Source organism: Hylaeus anthracinus, unplaced genomic scaffold, assembly GCF_026225885.1.
Source record: "Hylaeus anthracinus isolate JK02 unplaced genomic scaffold, UHH_iyHylAnth1.0_haploid 0, whole genome shotgun sequence".
Taxonomy (NCBI): Eukaryota; Metazoa; Arthropoda; class Insecta; order Hymenoptera; family Colletidae; genus Hylaeus; species Hylaeus anthracinus.
Genome location: NW_026533254.1, coordinates 1,467,973 through 1,484,892, shown reverse-complemented (window position 1 = coordinate 1,484,892; position 16,920 = coordinate 1,467,973). Strand labels below are relative to the sequence as shown.

Here is a 16,920-nt window from a genome sequence, read left to right as displayed (position 1 = left end):
TGAGAAATAATTCAGTCTCTAGCGAGAAGTAACACACTCACGGGATAAATCTTAGATCACTCGGGATAAAGAATAAAGACGGCGGATTTCTCTGTCGGAACTTGTTTCGTGGAAAGTGTCACTGCGGATGAAAAAGATCGGGTGCCTGAAGGTAGCCGACCACTTAATTCCTCTCTTTGCTCTAGCTCCTTGCAGTTCTTTCTCTACGGGATTTGCTATATGTATAAAGCGTGTCTGCGGTTTTACCTTTCCAGGACGTGATTAAGTTAGAGACCCAATACTGGACGCTGGTGGATATACCGAAGCAGGAAAAACAAGAAACGGTGCCAGCCTTTGTCCTCCGCGCATGCTCCATCATGGAAAAGACCCACAAAAGCGGCGAGGGCGTAAAAACCTCGGCTCGCCTAGCCGAAGAAGCGGAGACCAAGAGAGAACGCATAGAGAGACTCGAAAGTAAGTTGAAATTACAATCGAAATTAGATTGCTTCACTCGAAATCGGGCACTAAATGGAGCAGCATCTCAGATTTTGTGCAGATTTGAGTGTGCTGCTATATTTGGAGATATTTACACGTAGTACTCAAAGGACTTTTCAAAATTATCAAATTATAGATTTTACAAGTGTTTGAAAACGTTTTATTTTAAATATTGTTTAATAATCCGGAGAATAAATAATTATTACGAACTGATACTTTTTCAATTGCAATTATTAATAAATGTATAAATATTAATACTTGTAATATTATTTATAACAATTTAGGACAAAATCTGAGATATTGCTCCATTTAGTGTCCGATTTCGCGCGGAATGACTCTGATAGTATACAAAGAACAATTCTTCTTCTTATAATCTTTCTTATAATCTTATAACCACCACGGCCTACGAACAAACAAAAGAATTGAACAAATGATTAATAATTATTTGGCAGAGGACAGACATTCGTACACGCAGACCTTAAAACTAACTTAGCTTAATCTAACTTATATTCTAACGCGACTTAGAACTAAGGTTTCCACCGGGGAAGCACTGTCTTCGTTCGACGCAATACCTAGCTACGAAAATCAAGAAAATATTAGTAATTCGAAACAGAAATAAATACGACCGACGCGAGACACGCCCACGCGATCGCAAAATCCATATCGACCGAAAGATCATAGATGAATGCATCCTCGCTCCTCGTATACGTATCTGCGACAATCATGGGACTCACGGGTGGCTTGTTGATGAATAATCGGGAAAGAGTTGAACAGTGAACCACGTTATGGTCGATTCAAGGGCTCGTTGGATCCATCGAGAAAATAATTCACGAAACATTAATATTACAGCAGAACCATATTCCCCACAATTGCTTCAACAAGTATTGTTAATTATTAACTCTTTGCATTCGAGAGGTAACTTTCAGTCGCCATTAGATTTCACGCAGCAAATCTACAATATCTAATGTTTCTTTAGGTTTAATTTCTTTGGAGCTCGAAGTGTCGAAAAAATGATTGTCGGCGAGGTAAAGGTGACTTTATTCTCAAATCCACATAGATAGTTTAGAATTCATGGCAATAAAACGCTAAGAAACATCTGGAGTTGCTGGCAGATACCAGAAAAAAGGCCTCGAGTGTAAAGGGTTAATTTACTGTTTTTAGAAATTAATTTTTAATTATTTCAACCAATAAATATCAAAATATAGAAAAATTTCCCACGATTGATGTCTTCATTGAATACTTATTCTGAACCGCGAATGATATTAATATTTAAGCGAATACTAAGTATCACTATATACATTATAAATGTTTAATTAATTCAAAGATAAAATTTTAATTGCATCTCGAAGTTACAGATTGTTATTCCATATGTTTTTTGACAAAGTAAAGTAAACGTATTCTAAGATTATTTGTGTAATTTTTAATAATTGCACTGTTCTCGAGAAACAAATAGATAGTATAATGTCTCTTCTACAAGAGGATTTATTTCAATTAGTGAACATAATATAATATTTGTACGTTTCCGGAAATATTATTGCTGGAATTGTATGTAGCAAACAAAATTTATGATCCTGTTTCCTTGAACATGAATGAAAAGCACGCAAACATAGAGAATAAAATTCGAACAAACAGGCAACTATTCGTCTCGAGTGAAGGAACAGTGTTTTCTTTGCACAAATTATACGAAACGGATACTATGCGATGGCTGTCCTGTCTCTTGGAAACTTCCCAGGCATGAATAATATATTATCTTCTATCATACGTGCTCGATGGGAGCAAGGAGAGATCAGTTATTGTATTATAGCTCTGCTGTCATTCAGTATTATTCCACGCTTTCAAACGATACTAAAAGCAACGCCATGATATTCCAATAAAAACATCCTTCGCTATTTGCTTCTATGATTCATTAATAATGTTTTTGATAACTTGTGATACGTAAATAATATCAATTTATAAATAAAGTTATTTTAAACTTCGATTCATAATATCAAATGTGTATATCAAATTATGATACGTTTATAAGAAAGGTACTAAATATTTAATTAATGTAAGAAATAGTAACTTTGAACTAATGGAGTGATAAGTAAAGGAATATTTTTAATTGATTACATTAGAACGTCTAAGCTTGTTCACTGTAACGGTGAAATGATGTAAATTAATTTTATATAATTTTCTAATTACACTGGCCAGTAGTTGCAGCATAAGTAATACTACATATGCCATTAGAAATAACTTAAGCATACCATCTGCTTCCTATAAAGATTAATAAATTCACATTTCTTTTCTCACGTGCAGGTATGACAACAGCCCAGATCGAAGCAGAGAACACGCAAATGACTAATGATCTGTACAGACTGCTGAAGAAATACACAGGACTCAGAAATCTCATCCGAGATTTGAAGGTACTTATAACCGAGTGCATCAAGCACAACGACATTGTTCCTTTATCCTCTCCTTGAATCTCAACATGCTGGTAAACATTCTATGAAACCATCTTTCAATCAGAAGCACCGACATCGGTAAAAGCTTGCTCCGAAACGCCTCGTGCATCGCCATTATTCTCTACCTATTCACCACGTTCGCTTTCATTTCTCCTCCTTTCAATGTCAAAGCAAGCTAACCACGAGAGGCTACCCGATACGATGAAAAAAGTAGTCGTTACTTTTGCTGTTCGGAAGCTTATGGGACTCTTTCTCCGACAATGACATAGCCTCGAGCTGAAAATACTCTTTCACGCTATCGTACAACTACATATAATATGGTAAACCGCATTACATCGGTGGCCAATTCAAATGCTCGATATCTTGACATTCGTCGAAGCAAATTTTCTATTCAGTAGAGTTAAAGCCGTTTTCTTAACGCTTTATTTACCGGGAGCTTATGTATAAGCTTTTTAATTGCAGTATTTAGCTATTCGAATTTATTTGCTGTGTCGATGGTTGTCTACTTACAATGATCAGTGTTTAGAAACAGACTTGGCTGTCAATGTACCCAGTAACAGTATGGAGGAATTATTGTCAGCCTAGATTGGCACATGCTACTGTAGAAAATTCTTTTTTGAATTAAAGACTGTTTCTAAATAGCCCGGTAGATAAACTGTTAAGAACGATGAAAGTAACGTTTCAATGAAAAATATTTACAGTGATACTAAAAACAGTATTTTGGTCTAGAACTTTCAAGGAATCTATTTCTTCGTCCGTATTTTTAAAATGTAGACATTAAAAAATATGTCTACTAAAGGATTCAGTTGATTCGGAAAATTAACGAAATTAGTAACATCTAAAGAGAACGGTATCGAAGTGTAGGGTGATCTTTTGAAATTTTAGAACACTGTTTACTGTTAAAATGAACATAATGGAACGCCGCCACTGGAATAAAGAACAATTCGACAATTTATTTAAAGAAAGTTGGCTACAAGATGATGGAAAATTAAAACAGACTGACCGTGCTTATATCAGAGAAAACATGTGCTTATCATAAACCGCATATGCCCGACTGACCACCAAGTCAAATCATACTGCGTATTATGTGTAACCCTTGGAACTACGTTATCTTTACCTGTATTTATATTGGCGTTCTATTGTCTTTTACTGTTTACGTACAACGGTCTGGTCCTTTACTGATCCAACGCATCGATATCACACATCTCCCTTTCCTCGTTATAGAATACAATGTATACAGAGTGTTAACAAATATGTGACCGTTTTTCAAAATCAAGTCTTCATATCAGTATAAATCGAAAAATCCTTTATCGTTTTGCGATCTGAGGTAATTTCTTTTTTAATTTTTTTTGTGTGCATCGGTGCGTCTTTCTCGCGTATGAGTGCGTCTATGTGCGACCGCGCGTTTAGCTGACAAGAATTTAAACAGCCCGCGCCGGAAGTCACACCTGTCAACCGCTTATATCTCAACAACGAAGCGTCAGATGGCAAAATGGTAAGGGACTTTTCGATTTACAGTAAAGTCTCCTTAAAGGCATAAATTTCTCTACGATAAATGCACATGAACCATCCCCATCACTGAGTAGTGTAACATGATCTGGGATCGGATATCTCGGTGAAACAATGCTAATGCAATGATAAAACTCACCGACATATCCTGGTGTTTTCGCTACGTTCTCTTCTTGATTCGCTGTTCTTCTCTACGTTCGAAGCTCGTCGGCAAACATCAGAAAATATATGAACTACGATTGACGCACAAGTTCAGTCCCGAGCTTGTGCATGTAAGGAAACTTTACTGTACATACTGGTATGAAGACTTGATTCTGAAAAAAATGTCCCACATATTTGTTAACACCCGATTTATTAGGTGTACAAATAAGTTCGGTGCCTTTTTATCATATACTCGATGTTTATTTATAAGCAAAAGGAATACAGTTTATGTTTCAAAGTAATCACCATCTTGTCTTCTTCCACTTTTCGGAAATATAATTACAAGTGAATACATGTAAAGACACCGAACTTATTTGTACACCTAATATTTTAAGATCATACGTATTTCAATGATTTTTGAAATCCATGTTACGCACCCCCTGAATACCTTGCAACAAATACATAACAAAAAATTCCCGCAATATTTGACCTGTTAATTTTAATATTAACGCGTGACCTAAACCTTCGAAAGTTTTAAATAGAAAATACATGCAAGTTTTCCAACCAGCTACTTTCTTTTATTTTTAAAGTCACGAGAAAAAATTCGGAACACGTTAATCGAGCTTATTACTTTTGTATAACGAACGCATTGTTTGCTGCAGGAGGAGTACAACGGTTCGAAGATGTACCCAATCTTTCCTCGTTACCCGATACTAAAGGACATGATAAAGGACATAATGCACAACCCAGACTATATGGAGGTTTGTCACGAAGTGGACCAAGCATAGCGGCCGGACCCCCTCCACCGTTCGCCACGCATGACCTTGTAAAATTCTTCTATTTGCAACAGGTGGTAGCGTGGTCGTTGGTGAAGGGGGTGAACTAGATAAACAAGCCTCGAAAAAGTATTCCTTCGTTCGGTGGTCGATCACCAAAAATTTAGTAAATTTATTTCAAACTCGTCTCTCCGTAGAAGCACCCTTCGGTTTATGTTAATCTCACTATAACTGAATAATTTATTCCTTCGGCTGATTAAATTCAAACGATCCAAATTTACGCGCAGCAATTAGTTACCCAATCATGTGTTATATTTACGTTAATTTTGCTCATTGATCGAATAATCTGTCGTAATATAAATGAACATATATAAAACGACAAAATGAGATAACATCGTCGGTTGAAGAAAAGCAAACCGAAAGGGTAGGATTTTGTCGGAACATTTACAATTAAGGGGAAGATTTCTTAGAAGCCCTTCATATGTTGAAACAGAGTTAGTGATACCTGTAGTCGTAAATATTTGTAGTGGAATCGGCCACGAAAATTCTGCTACTTGGTGACTATGCTACGCGACGACATAAGAAAATTTCACTTCCTTTATTTCGTAACACGATTTTAAAGAAATATTGTTTGCTCGAGATTTTTGTTACGAATAAAATAGGAAGGAAGATTGTAGTTTCAAGATTTATATTGTACGTTAATTTTAAGTCTTAAATGAAATGAAACTTACGGCGTAAAAAAAAGAACTGTAAATTAAACGATTGTTTTCCAACTGAAGCACTAAAAGTAGCAGAATGAGAAATAGTTCCAACATAAGAGAAACGTAACCGATCACTTTAGTTTCTGATTTCGATCGGAATAGCCGCTTGCACGTTGAAACACAAAATACAAAGTTATACCGCCGCGATTCATGAAAACACTACGACGCGCGGTGTAAAATTTTTATTAAGGCAGCTAATGTCGCGTCGTGAACGAGAAGGAATCCGACAAACTATAGATTTATAAGTGTGTGCGCGTTCGTGTAAAATTATACGTGTGCACGGGACTGTACGATGCAGAGATGGACAAAATTTCATTCGATCGATGGATAATGAATACAAACAACTTATAACGATTAATTCACGAATTTTATTCAACAAAATTTGTAAATTTTTATTCTTAGAAAATAATTCATTGAATATATTTGGTTTATTTAATTAACTTTTTTTTTATTCATACTATGAAACTCTCTACGGATTTATTAATAATACATATACATAGAGTATGTAGACATTCAAAAAACAACTAGAAAACATTCGTTCAAACTTCTAATTAGCCTCTGTTTATATTTAATTAACTTAATTCAATGAAAAATTTGTATAAGCTGTTTCATTCTACAGGGTGTCCCAAAAATGTTGGAGATCCTTGAAAAGGGTGGTTCAGGGGGTGATTTGAAACAACTTTTTCCTTAGTGAAAATGTTGTCCTAGGCTTCGTTAAGAGGGGAAGTCTGGTCCAGCTAATGTATTTTTCTAATGCATATAATTTTCAGGTATAATTAATTTATGTTATTGAAACTTTTTTTACATATAAAGGGACGTTCAAAGAAGAAAATTTGACAGTGTAAATTTAATTTGAACGTATACATATATATTTAAATATAGTAGTCGCAAGGAAAGGATTCGGTGAAAACGGTGGGACGCATAGCTCATCGAATTTTTATCCGATTCACTTGATTCAACGCTTAAATTGAAGGTAATTAAGTTTATATGCTCATGAACCTCGACTCTTAATGAATTATTATTATAGCATAAAGTTATTGCAAAATAACGGCCGACATGTATCGTTCATTTTCATGTTTTTTGCGGCCATTTTCGCAATTAACAATTTTTTTTGCAAATTGAGGTTCATACGCATTTTACGTACCTACTAAAGAAAAAATTTTCTGATTTTACTTATCAGATGTTTTCCCAGGGCTCCACGTATCCCACCGTTTTGATCGAATCCTTTCCTTGCGACTACTATATCTATGTATATATGTATACATTCAAATTAAATCTACACTGTCAAATTTTCTTCTTTGAACGTCCCTTTATATGTAAAAAAAAGTTTCAATAACACAAATTAATTATATCTGGAAATTATATGCATTAGAAAAATACATTAGCTGGACCAGACTCCCCCCTTAAGGAGATATTAACAGAAAATCCTGACCAATCAGAGCGCGAGTATGCCAATGAAGCGCTCGCGGTAGCGTACGAGCGCGGCTGTCTAGCACGTAGCCTATGCTACTGCGGCTGTCTACCGCGGACCTATGCTACTGCAGGTGTCTATCTCGTAGCCTATACTACTGCAGCTGTCTATTACGTAGCCTACGCTACTGCGGGCGCTCCACCGGCATACTCGCGTTCTGATTGGTCGGTGTTTTCTGTTAATATCTCGTTAACGAAGCCTCAAACAGCATTTTCGCTAAGGTAATAATGGTTTCAAATCATCCCCTGAACCACCCCTTTCACGGACCTCCAACATTTTTTGTACACCCTGTATAATGCAAATTCTATTCTTTGCAGAACGAATAATTGATCAAAAATAATTTATATTTTGTTCGTTGTTCGAAAGAATTTTCTGAACATGAATTTTGTCCATATCTGATGCGAAAATGAAACTATGTATATTAAAAGAACTAAATGTGAAAACGCGATATTCTGCTTCATGCTATTGAATTCTCGTAATACGCGACGTCGTCGATGAATATCGTGAACCTATAATAGTTTGTTGCGCAAAGGAGACCTCTCTTTACCTACAAACAGGACAAACAGTAGCAACATAGTAAAATGCTATATTTATCTTGCACCAGACACTATTTTACGGACAACCACACGTCTCATGCCACCGAAGAATTTTTGCTTCGACTGTACTGCAAACTACTAGATATAAAATCGTTAACTTACTAATGATTGATGTTATATGTGATAGCATAATTAATGTATCAAATGGATGTTGTCGAAGCAGAAATTACGTGCACCGATTGTTTACATTCTCTTGGGTTTCTGAAAATTGCTGGAATCTCGTTAGCGTTCAAAAGTAAACTACGGACGGTATTTTATTATTTTTAAGAATCGCGCAGAGAAAAGGATCGCGAGGAACGATGACGTAAACGAAACTAAGCTTAACGTTGTCATCGTCCTGTACTTATATACAAGTAATTTTTTCATCCATAGTAAACACTTGAAATAAATTAGCGTATAATTTAATCCTTTCTTCGTTTCATAATTCAAACGCGAGATATGCTTATTCGTCGATCGTCTCTACCACGCACAGTGAAATTTTGGATCTTGGTAAAGTTAAGCTTAGTTTAGGCTGGATATATGTATATAAACATGTCTCTGTTAGGTTAGCGAGGATTAAAAATGTTGCCACGAATATGTTCGTTCGCACAGGAAGCAGTTCGTTAATATGTAAAGTCTCACACGAGCTTCTTTTACGTCTGTCGAAAGACTTCCACAAAAGTGCATTCCTGCTGTACGTCTTCAAACAAAAATTACCTACCGTGTATATTGCAACCATGACAGTCATAAGTCTCATATAACGTTATTATTACATATTAAGCAGGAATGTAAGGAGTTGTACTTACAATTATATAAGTGTTACTTCGACATAAGAGACATATCTTCATTCTCATATTAGCATACATAGTATGAACGTAAAAATGCATGCGCCACTCGCAAACAAACACATATCCATACGTGTGTGCATTTTTAATGCACATGTCGTCATCACATCATTACAGAATTTAAAATAAGTTACTTCATTTAAACGTTACGTCTTACGAAAGTTTACAAAATGCATGAAGACATTATGTAAAGAACTATTATTTTAAATACGCAAAACTTGGAAAATTCGCAAGAACGCCACGTTCCGTATAATTAACTAAATACTTATAAACTTTACGCATATATCTTCGTAAAGTTAACACCTTTGAATACGTTAATGGGATTCAACATTTTAATTATGCGAGACCTGCTGGCAATGAGTTATAAATTTCTGCGATTAATGAACGTAGAAAAGACCAAATTTTTGAAGCGTATAATTAATTTTCTAAAAATACGCGTCATCGGATACATGGATAACTATAGCATAGAAAACTAGAAATCAAAATAGTTTCCTGACCTTACACAAAATTTTCAAATGAGCGTAGCTTGAATCTGTCATCGAATAACTACAGTGAAAATGGTCAAAAATTTTCAAATTGCGAACAAGGTCTTACTTGGAAAAAAATCTCATTTTTTAACGTACCACCGCCTCGAGTAATTCTACATTTACGCTCGACCTCAAAGGTGAAATTTCGATGGCACATAACAAATCACGACACATCGCTTAGTCTCGATTAGACGAATAACGTTTGATACATAGTGATTAATCAGAGTTCACGCGACATTTCGGAAAACAAGTATTTTTCGCGAAAATATTTATTTTATTACACACGCTATTGTGATATCGATTTTCGTTTCAGACAAAAGAACACTTAACAGCCTTTAAGAATCTATTGCGCGTTTTATCGTTAAGATCTAGACGTAAAGATACGAATAATCTACCACCTAAGTAATATATAAGGAAAATGGCTGATAGCTCGAAATCAAAATGCAAAGTATAATGCACGACACACATTGAGACGACACGAGGATCCACTTTCAAGATTTGGGCCCCTTTCAATGTGTGACGGTGCCTAGTAACCCCTACACACTAGTCCCATGTATGTTGAACCAATGTTACATTCCAATCAAAACACGTCACGATAAATAGCGAATCAAACAGAATACAATATTACATACATACTACATGCTATCCACAGAAATGCTGGGTACAGGCATACATAGACATAATAAATGTGGTGTGTAATACTCGGAAAGTAATTTATACTTTGATAAAATATACTGTTAAAATAAAATAAATCATGGCATGTCAAGATGAGATCAATTTTTTACATTTGAAAATTAAATTTTGCGGAAAAGAAAATATTTTTCGAGGAGTATTCATTTCTATTCCATCGATTCGAAACGTGAGCTTGCACGAACGATACTTAAACTATTACGTATTTTGTAATAATTTTACATTTATACAAGATTGGAGCGGGCGAGTGATACAGCTTTGAATAGGGTAATTCTTCGTACAATATTAAATTTGAAATGTTAAAAAACATTTTTTGCTAGGAACCTTTGTCTTCAAAGAAATCAAATTTAAAAATTGAGTACGATTCGGCTAATGTTTATTTCTCGCCACTTCTACTTGCACTGATTTTGGCAAACATTAATATGCTAACTAACTAAAGAGGTTCGAACAGACGTATCGTATCGCTGTCAATGTTCACAAACATCGACACAACTAAAAGGTAATAAGTATTGGGTTCTCCAGAAAGTTTGTGCCAATTTTTGAGAAAAATTTAAAGGCACATTTGAATTTTGATATGTATTTATTGAATTACGTAGGCACCATTTTGTTCCACAACCATTCCACTTTTTAAAGGATGTATATGTTACGGTGAATGTGATAAATGCGGTGATTATACATAATCCCCACTAAAGTTGATAAATGTGATAAATTATGGAACATCTATCAAATTGACCGGCGATTTTATTTAATCCCCAACTCGTAATAGGGAATGTGATAATATTGTTAATGCATACGCTGTGTACACGGAAATACTGTCTGCGTAGATTTGGACTTAATTTTCCAGACCTATTCCTAAGCCTACTTCAACACTTGAAATCTGATAATCGTCGCAAAACTGTATTTCGATGGGAAAAAGGGCTAAAAACAGCGTTTTCAGCCAGTTTGTCACTGATGCGAGCTGTCTATTAGGGTTACATCCCCCGTTTAGACAACTTAATGCACTTAGATTTTTGATCCGACGCACTTTTGAAATATTAAAATTTTTTAACTTTTCAACAATTTTGAAAATTTCAATTTATCGACCTCCAGCCAGACACTTGCCACGAGACCCTTCAAATGTTATTCCAACCGTTATAACCCCAACCCTTTAATGGCTAAATGCGTATTAGACTAAATCAGCAAATCGATGCATGAATACTAGAAATAGACGATTAGAATAAATGTTCACGCTACATCCATGTGACTTAAAATAACAATTAATTGAATTTTAAGTTGTAAATGATAAAATATTATTATTGCCTCTCGCGTGACAGTAACCCTGAAGTAGGATTAGGGTTAAATCTGAAAAATTAGGTCCAAACCTACTCAGACAGTATTTCCGTGTCGACAGCATATGCGTTAACAAGTTTATCACATTTCGAGTTGGGAATTATATAAAATCACCGGTCAATTTGATAAATATTACATAATTTATCACGTTTACGAACATTAGTGGAAATTATGCATAATTCCCAATTTATTACATATACCGTAACATATATATGTCATTTTTTTTATTACATATTTAACGTCGCATTAACCTTTGATTATTAGCGACAGTTTCTTATGAGGTTTTCTCCAATGTTAGATGTTGGTCCATATTGTTTTCAACCATTCCTGATATATATTCAGACCTGTACCACCATCCAAAAATCAGCATGGACTTTTCAAACAACCCAATATGCAACGGGCAGACTCGTTACCCAAGTTATTATCAAAAATCGATTTTCTAAAAATCGAAGGCTCGCATCGAGGAAGACGCTACGTTTTCGCTTTACTTTTGCACAAAGAATCATCCTACATCTCAATGCGCCACCTGTCTGCGGCCACCTTGTACATTTTCCGTCGAAAAATGTTTCCGTGATAAAAGCAATTCAAACAGCATCAAGTTTGAACAGACGCTAATTAATGAAAATTAGAAAATCAAAATAATAATGATTTGAGAAATCATTGTATGTGAATCTATTAAAACATACGTTGAAACCTTTTTGTCTGCATCCAGCAAATCTACGTAAAGACACATACTGACTATTTAAGGTAACACTTTTGTCGTAGATATTTATCTTACACTATAACTTGTGTATATAATAAAATGTACCGTATCTAAACAAGTTTCACAACACAAATGACGACACTACAGCTTGATAAATTGCTGTTTATTTGTTATTATTCATCACGATTTCATTCTCCAGCACACGGATGTATTTCCCTATAATTTTATTACGACGAACGAATCGAATAAACCATCGAATAATCAAACATTTCCGTGTGCTACGAATCAAAAACTGTGTTATCGAATATTCGAAGATCAAAATTGTGTCGAAAACGCTAGTATTCCTTTTACAACGTCGATTTATTGTATTATATTTATAGTATTGACGATACGAAGACCAAAATCAATCTAAAATCTACTAATACATATACATATATATACATATACATATACATATACATATACATATACATATACATATACATATACATATATTACACGTACGTATATTAATCATTAAGTTGCTTGTTTTCCAAAAACTGACTGGTCAAATTCTATTTACAATAACTATACACTCTATAACAAAGATATTTACGATTATCTTGGGACAATTCAGTCGCAAAGCCACAATTGATATTTTTTACGCAAACAATACCTTCTTAGACCAATTATCGTACTAACGTAAGGAAAATTTAAGATGTAGTGTAAAGCAACCGTATGTCTAGCGAACGAGTAAAGCTACACTCAGATGCAATGTCGTTGAATTGATGAATATAGCAAGTGTGCTCGTCTTTTTTGAAAAAACTAGGCGAGTGCCAAATAGATTTTGAAAGTTTTTACATGTGTGCAAGTGCATATATTAGCATACATTTGTAAGTGTTTCTGTAAAATTTTTATATAGCATGTCGTATGTAACATTATCGATATAGTTCTATTTTGCTGGATCGATCGATAGCTAGACATCAATGTTTTAAGTGACACCATAAAAATAAAATTGTTACGTGTGCTCGTTTTAAAAATTAATTTATCCGTTGTACATACGACGCAAAAGTGTCCTCCTTTATATAAGGGAAATGATATTCAATCGATTCCGTTACGTATAAATACGGTCTATTGAAAATAAATTATTTTTCGGATATGTACGGATCGAGGATCACTCCAGTGAAATGAACTAATTACTAATTAAAATTAAACGCGATTATGATGAATGTATACCGATGTCAGATATGAGAGATCTACCTAATGTGTTTAAAAGGTGTGTACATGCTAGACGTAATAACCGTGTTGATGTCGTATCGAAGTATATAACGTTCAATGGTGCTTTGGTTTCTTGCAAAGTATTGTTAAGAGAGGTCTTAAAAATTGCGAAATTTCTATATAAACAAACACTAACACGATAACAATGCACGATGTCCTGAAACATGGAGGATGAGGTATTTAAAACAGATGACCTGTCTAACTCATCTTGAAACGATTTAACAGAATGTACATATATAAGAAACTGTATCGTTCCATTAAAAAATCAAACCAGAATTGACGATCTTATACGCCTTCACTGATAAACAAAAGATTAGCAGCATATTACGTGTCCCTTGAACTCAAACAACTCTTGTTCCAACTTCTTTCTTCTAATATTAAAAGAAAGCGAATTATTCAGTGTCTATGAATTTTAAACGGTCGATTTTAAGTGCCTCACCCTGTATAGCACAACTAACGAGGATGTGGTTAACCGTAATTAAACGAATCGAAAATGTAGATCGAAATTTTCTGCTACGAATTTTTACTTTCGAAAAATGTGCAAAAACAAAGTGCAAATACTCCATTTAGTATATATTCTGATGATACAAACAAACATTTTGGAGTATAACACAAATATATTTATTAAAACGGGGACCGCGTTATCTTCTAAGCATCTACCTTAGCCTTTTTTTCGATAACGATACTTCGTAACAAAATATTCTACACAATATTATAGAATATTCTACAGAATATTTTACACTTTTGATTTATCTTTTTTTACGTGAAACCACCTCTTTCCCAGTCGTGCACACACTACAATAGCTAAAACAACAACAAAACTTTTTCCACATTCTAAGCTAAACGTAGTGATACGAACGTAGAATAATAAATATTTGTACGAACAAACCGAAGAATGCATTTGGTTTGAGATACGTTTTTACAAAAAAAAAAAAGAAAAAAACGTCGGCCCAACAATTAAACATTTGTCCATCGGTTTTGGTGCGCTTTGTATTGCACGGTGAAGCGATCGATTTAATACTCGAATATAATCGGCAACGTTAGGTAACGCGCGAAGGTCGATTGTGAAATCAAAGGACCATTAACCGCTGATTGCATATGCGTAAGTGTACAATAATAATATTAATCGGCCGCCTAAACAAACATACGGCTTTCTGTAAGAAACTCGAATTTCGAATCTTCGTCTCGCGCTCTTTGGTAAGTGTGTTTGTGACTCCACCAATGAAAAAGTCGACCAATTTATGTGTCTATAATCACTAATTGTACGCTCTTCGGCGCACGCTCTCGTCTCCGTGTCTAAACGATTTTCTTCTAAGTCAGATATACATATTCGCTTTATAACGATAAGCTTTGGGTGCATATCGATAAGTTACATAGATGTAAATTTTTACGGAGAAAAAAAAAATATATATATATATATATATATTTTGACAGAAACTTCACGTGGAAGTTTGCGAATACTTAAAGACGACTTTCACCGAGACTGTTCGTTCATTGCACGATCCGCGAAAGAATGTAAACGTCTGTTTCCAAAGAAACAGTTTCGTGATAATACATTTAACGTCGTATCTCCCATCAATGAATTATGATATCTTCGTGATAATTCCCGATACACCGCGAGATCTACATGCGATGGCCTGTTCAACAATTTTGAACGTTTCTAACACTTTGACTTCGGATGACGCAGTATGCATATAACAAATAATAACAGTATTAACAAATTTTACTCTCTTAAAAGAAAATTCATCGCTATTTAAATAAAATTTATTTATTCTTTGAAAGTCTTCAATTTCAATATGTAAATTTTGTACCTACATATATTATACATTCATAAACGATTTGTAATGTATTATAGATTTATTTCTTCAATTTATAGTACATTATAAATCGATCGTAAATACCGCCAATAATTTTTGAATTAGAACATTCGTATACGTTTTAAATTAATTATTTTATTTCTTCATTATGAACACTGGTATAAATACTATCACAGTTCAACATACACTATAAATACAACCTTTGATAATATGTTACACGTTAAAACACTGGAAATCACTGACAATTGTTAATATTAAAATCTATAAATTATAATATGAACCCAACAATTTATACCTTTTCTTAAAATTTCAATTATTGAAAAATATGTAACAGTTACTTCGAGATCACCCCGAAGCCAAAGTGTTAATCCCATCATGGATACGATTTTTACTTTCGTGTTCGGAACATGAGATCACTGTCCATCGACGATACGTCAAGGAAACTAACTGATGATACAATTTTCTAATTTCATAACGGTTAGTGCGAAATTTTAGGCATTGCGATCACAATGTATCTACAATGGGTTGTCCTAGAGAGATTACTTTCACTTTCTATTGGAGTACCAGCATCTAGCAAGAAGTGTCTAGATATCGTTAGCGTAGCTAGCTTTGTGTACATCATTGTAAAACGTGCGGTTTAATAAACAACGGTACGCAAACAAATCGATCGCAATAGCCCGTCGAGTAAACAGAATATATTAGGTACATTTATCTATAACCAACGGTTTATCCTTCACAACCTAAATGCCACGTAATCTATACAGTCAATAAATATCAAATTAACGATTTGCAAACCTGCGTGTGAACAGTTTATTAAGCACGAACGTTTCAAGATCGTCGAACAATTTCGAAGCGGTTGGAGGAGCATTCGATTGTTCCGCAAATGCTTTTTGAACTTCGATCGTTGGTACCATTAATCGATAGTTCGCATAGAATTTATAATACACATATAGTCATACATATGATTAAAAGAGATAAACTGTTGTGATGTTTGTATGTTCGTTACGGTAGAGCCGCGAAGTCGGATCCGTTTAGATATACGTACTGTACAGCTACGTTGTAATCGTGTCCGGTATCGTTTAAATTCCTATTATTTTGCATAATTGCATAATCTGTACTACGTCGAAATCGCTAAAATACTATTGGAGTACACCGTGTACTTCAACGATCCACGTAGCTCGAGTATTTCATAGCATGAAAATGCAAATAACCGATTTCCTTCTGTTAATACACTTTGCGTTAATGTGTACGAAACAAATTTTGAAAAACTGACTGTACAAATTACGTTAGACGATAAAGAGTCGTTTCATATTTTAGAGACTAACAACTTTAATATACGTAAACGCTATGCTCTAGACAAACGGTACTTATAGACGGGAGTATGAAAGATCTGTCCTGAATGGGAGATGTCTTCTCACGCAAACACACGCCTACCTTGGTTCCTTTTTAAGACACACCTAAATATAGTCTCTGGAAAGGAGTTTGTGTACCTAGTCATAAAATCGGTCAGAATGTTCATGCATAATTTTATAACGAATGAATCGATTACTATAAAACGATTAGAAACATTGTTTCTAACTTTCAATTAACCCTTTGCGCTCGAG

At 34.6% G+C, this 16,920-nt stretch overlaps 1 protein-coding gene across 1 annotated transcript in view; it reads left to right on the top strand.

Moving 5' to 3' along the window:
- Positions 1-5,683, top strand: part of LOC128893825 (uncharacterized) — a 192,773-nt gene extending 187,090 nt beyond the window's left edge. The window contains exons 5-7 of the mRNA XM_054155113.1: positions 255-453; positions 2,770-2,876; positions 5,228-5,683. Of these exons, the coding sequence (XP_054011088.1) occupies positions 255-453; positions 2,770-2,876; positions 5,228-5,353 (432 nt within the window). The 3' untranslated portion in view covers positions 5,354-5,683. The remainder of the gene's footprint in view (positions 1-254; positions 454-2,769; positions 2,877-5,227) is intronic.
- Positions 5,684-16,920: the final 11,237 nt, after the last annotated feature.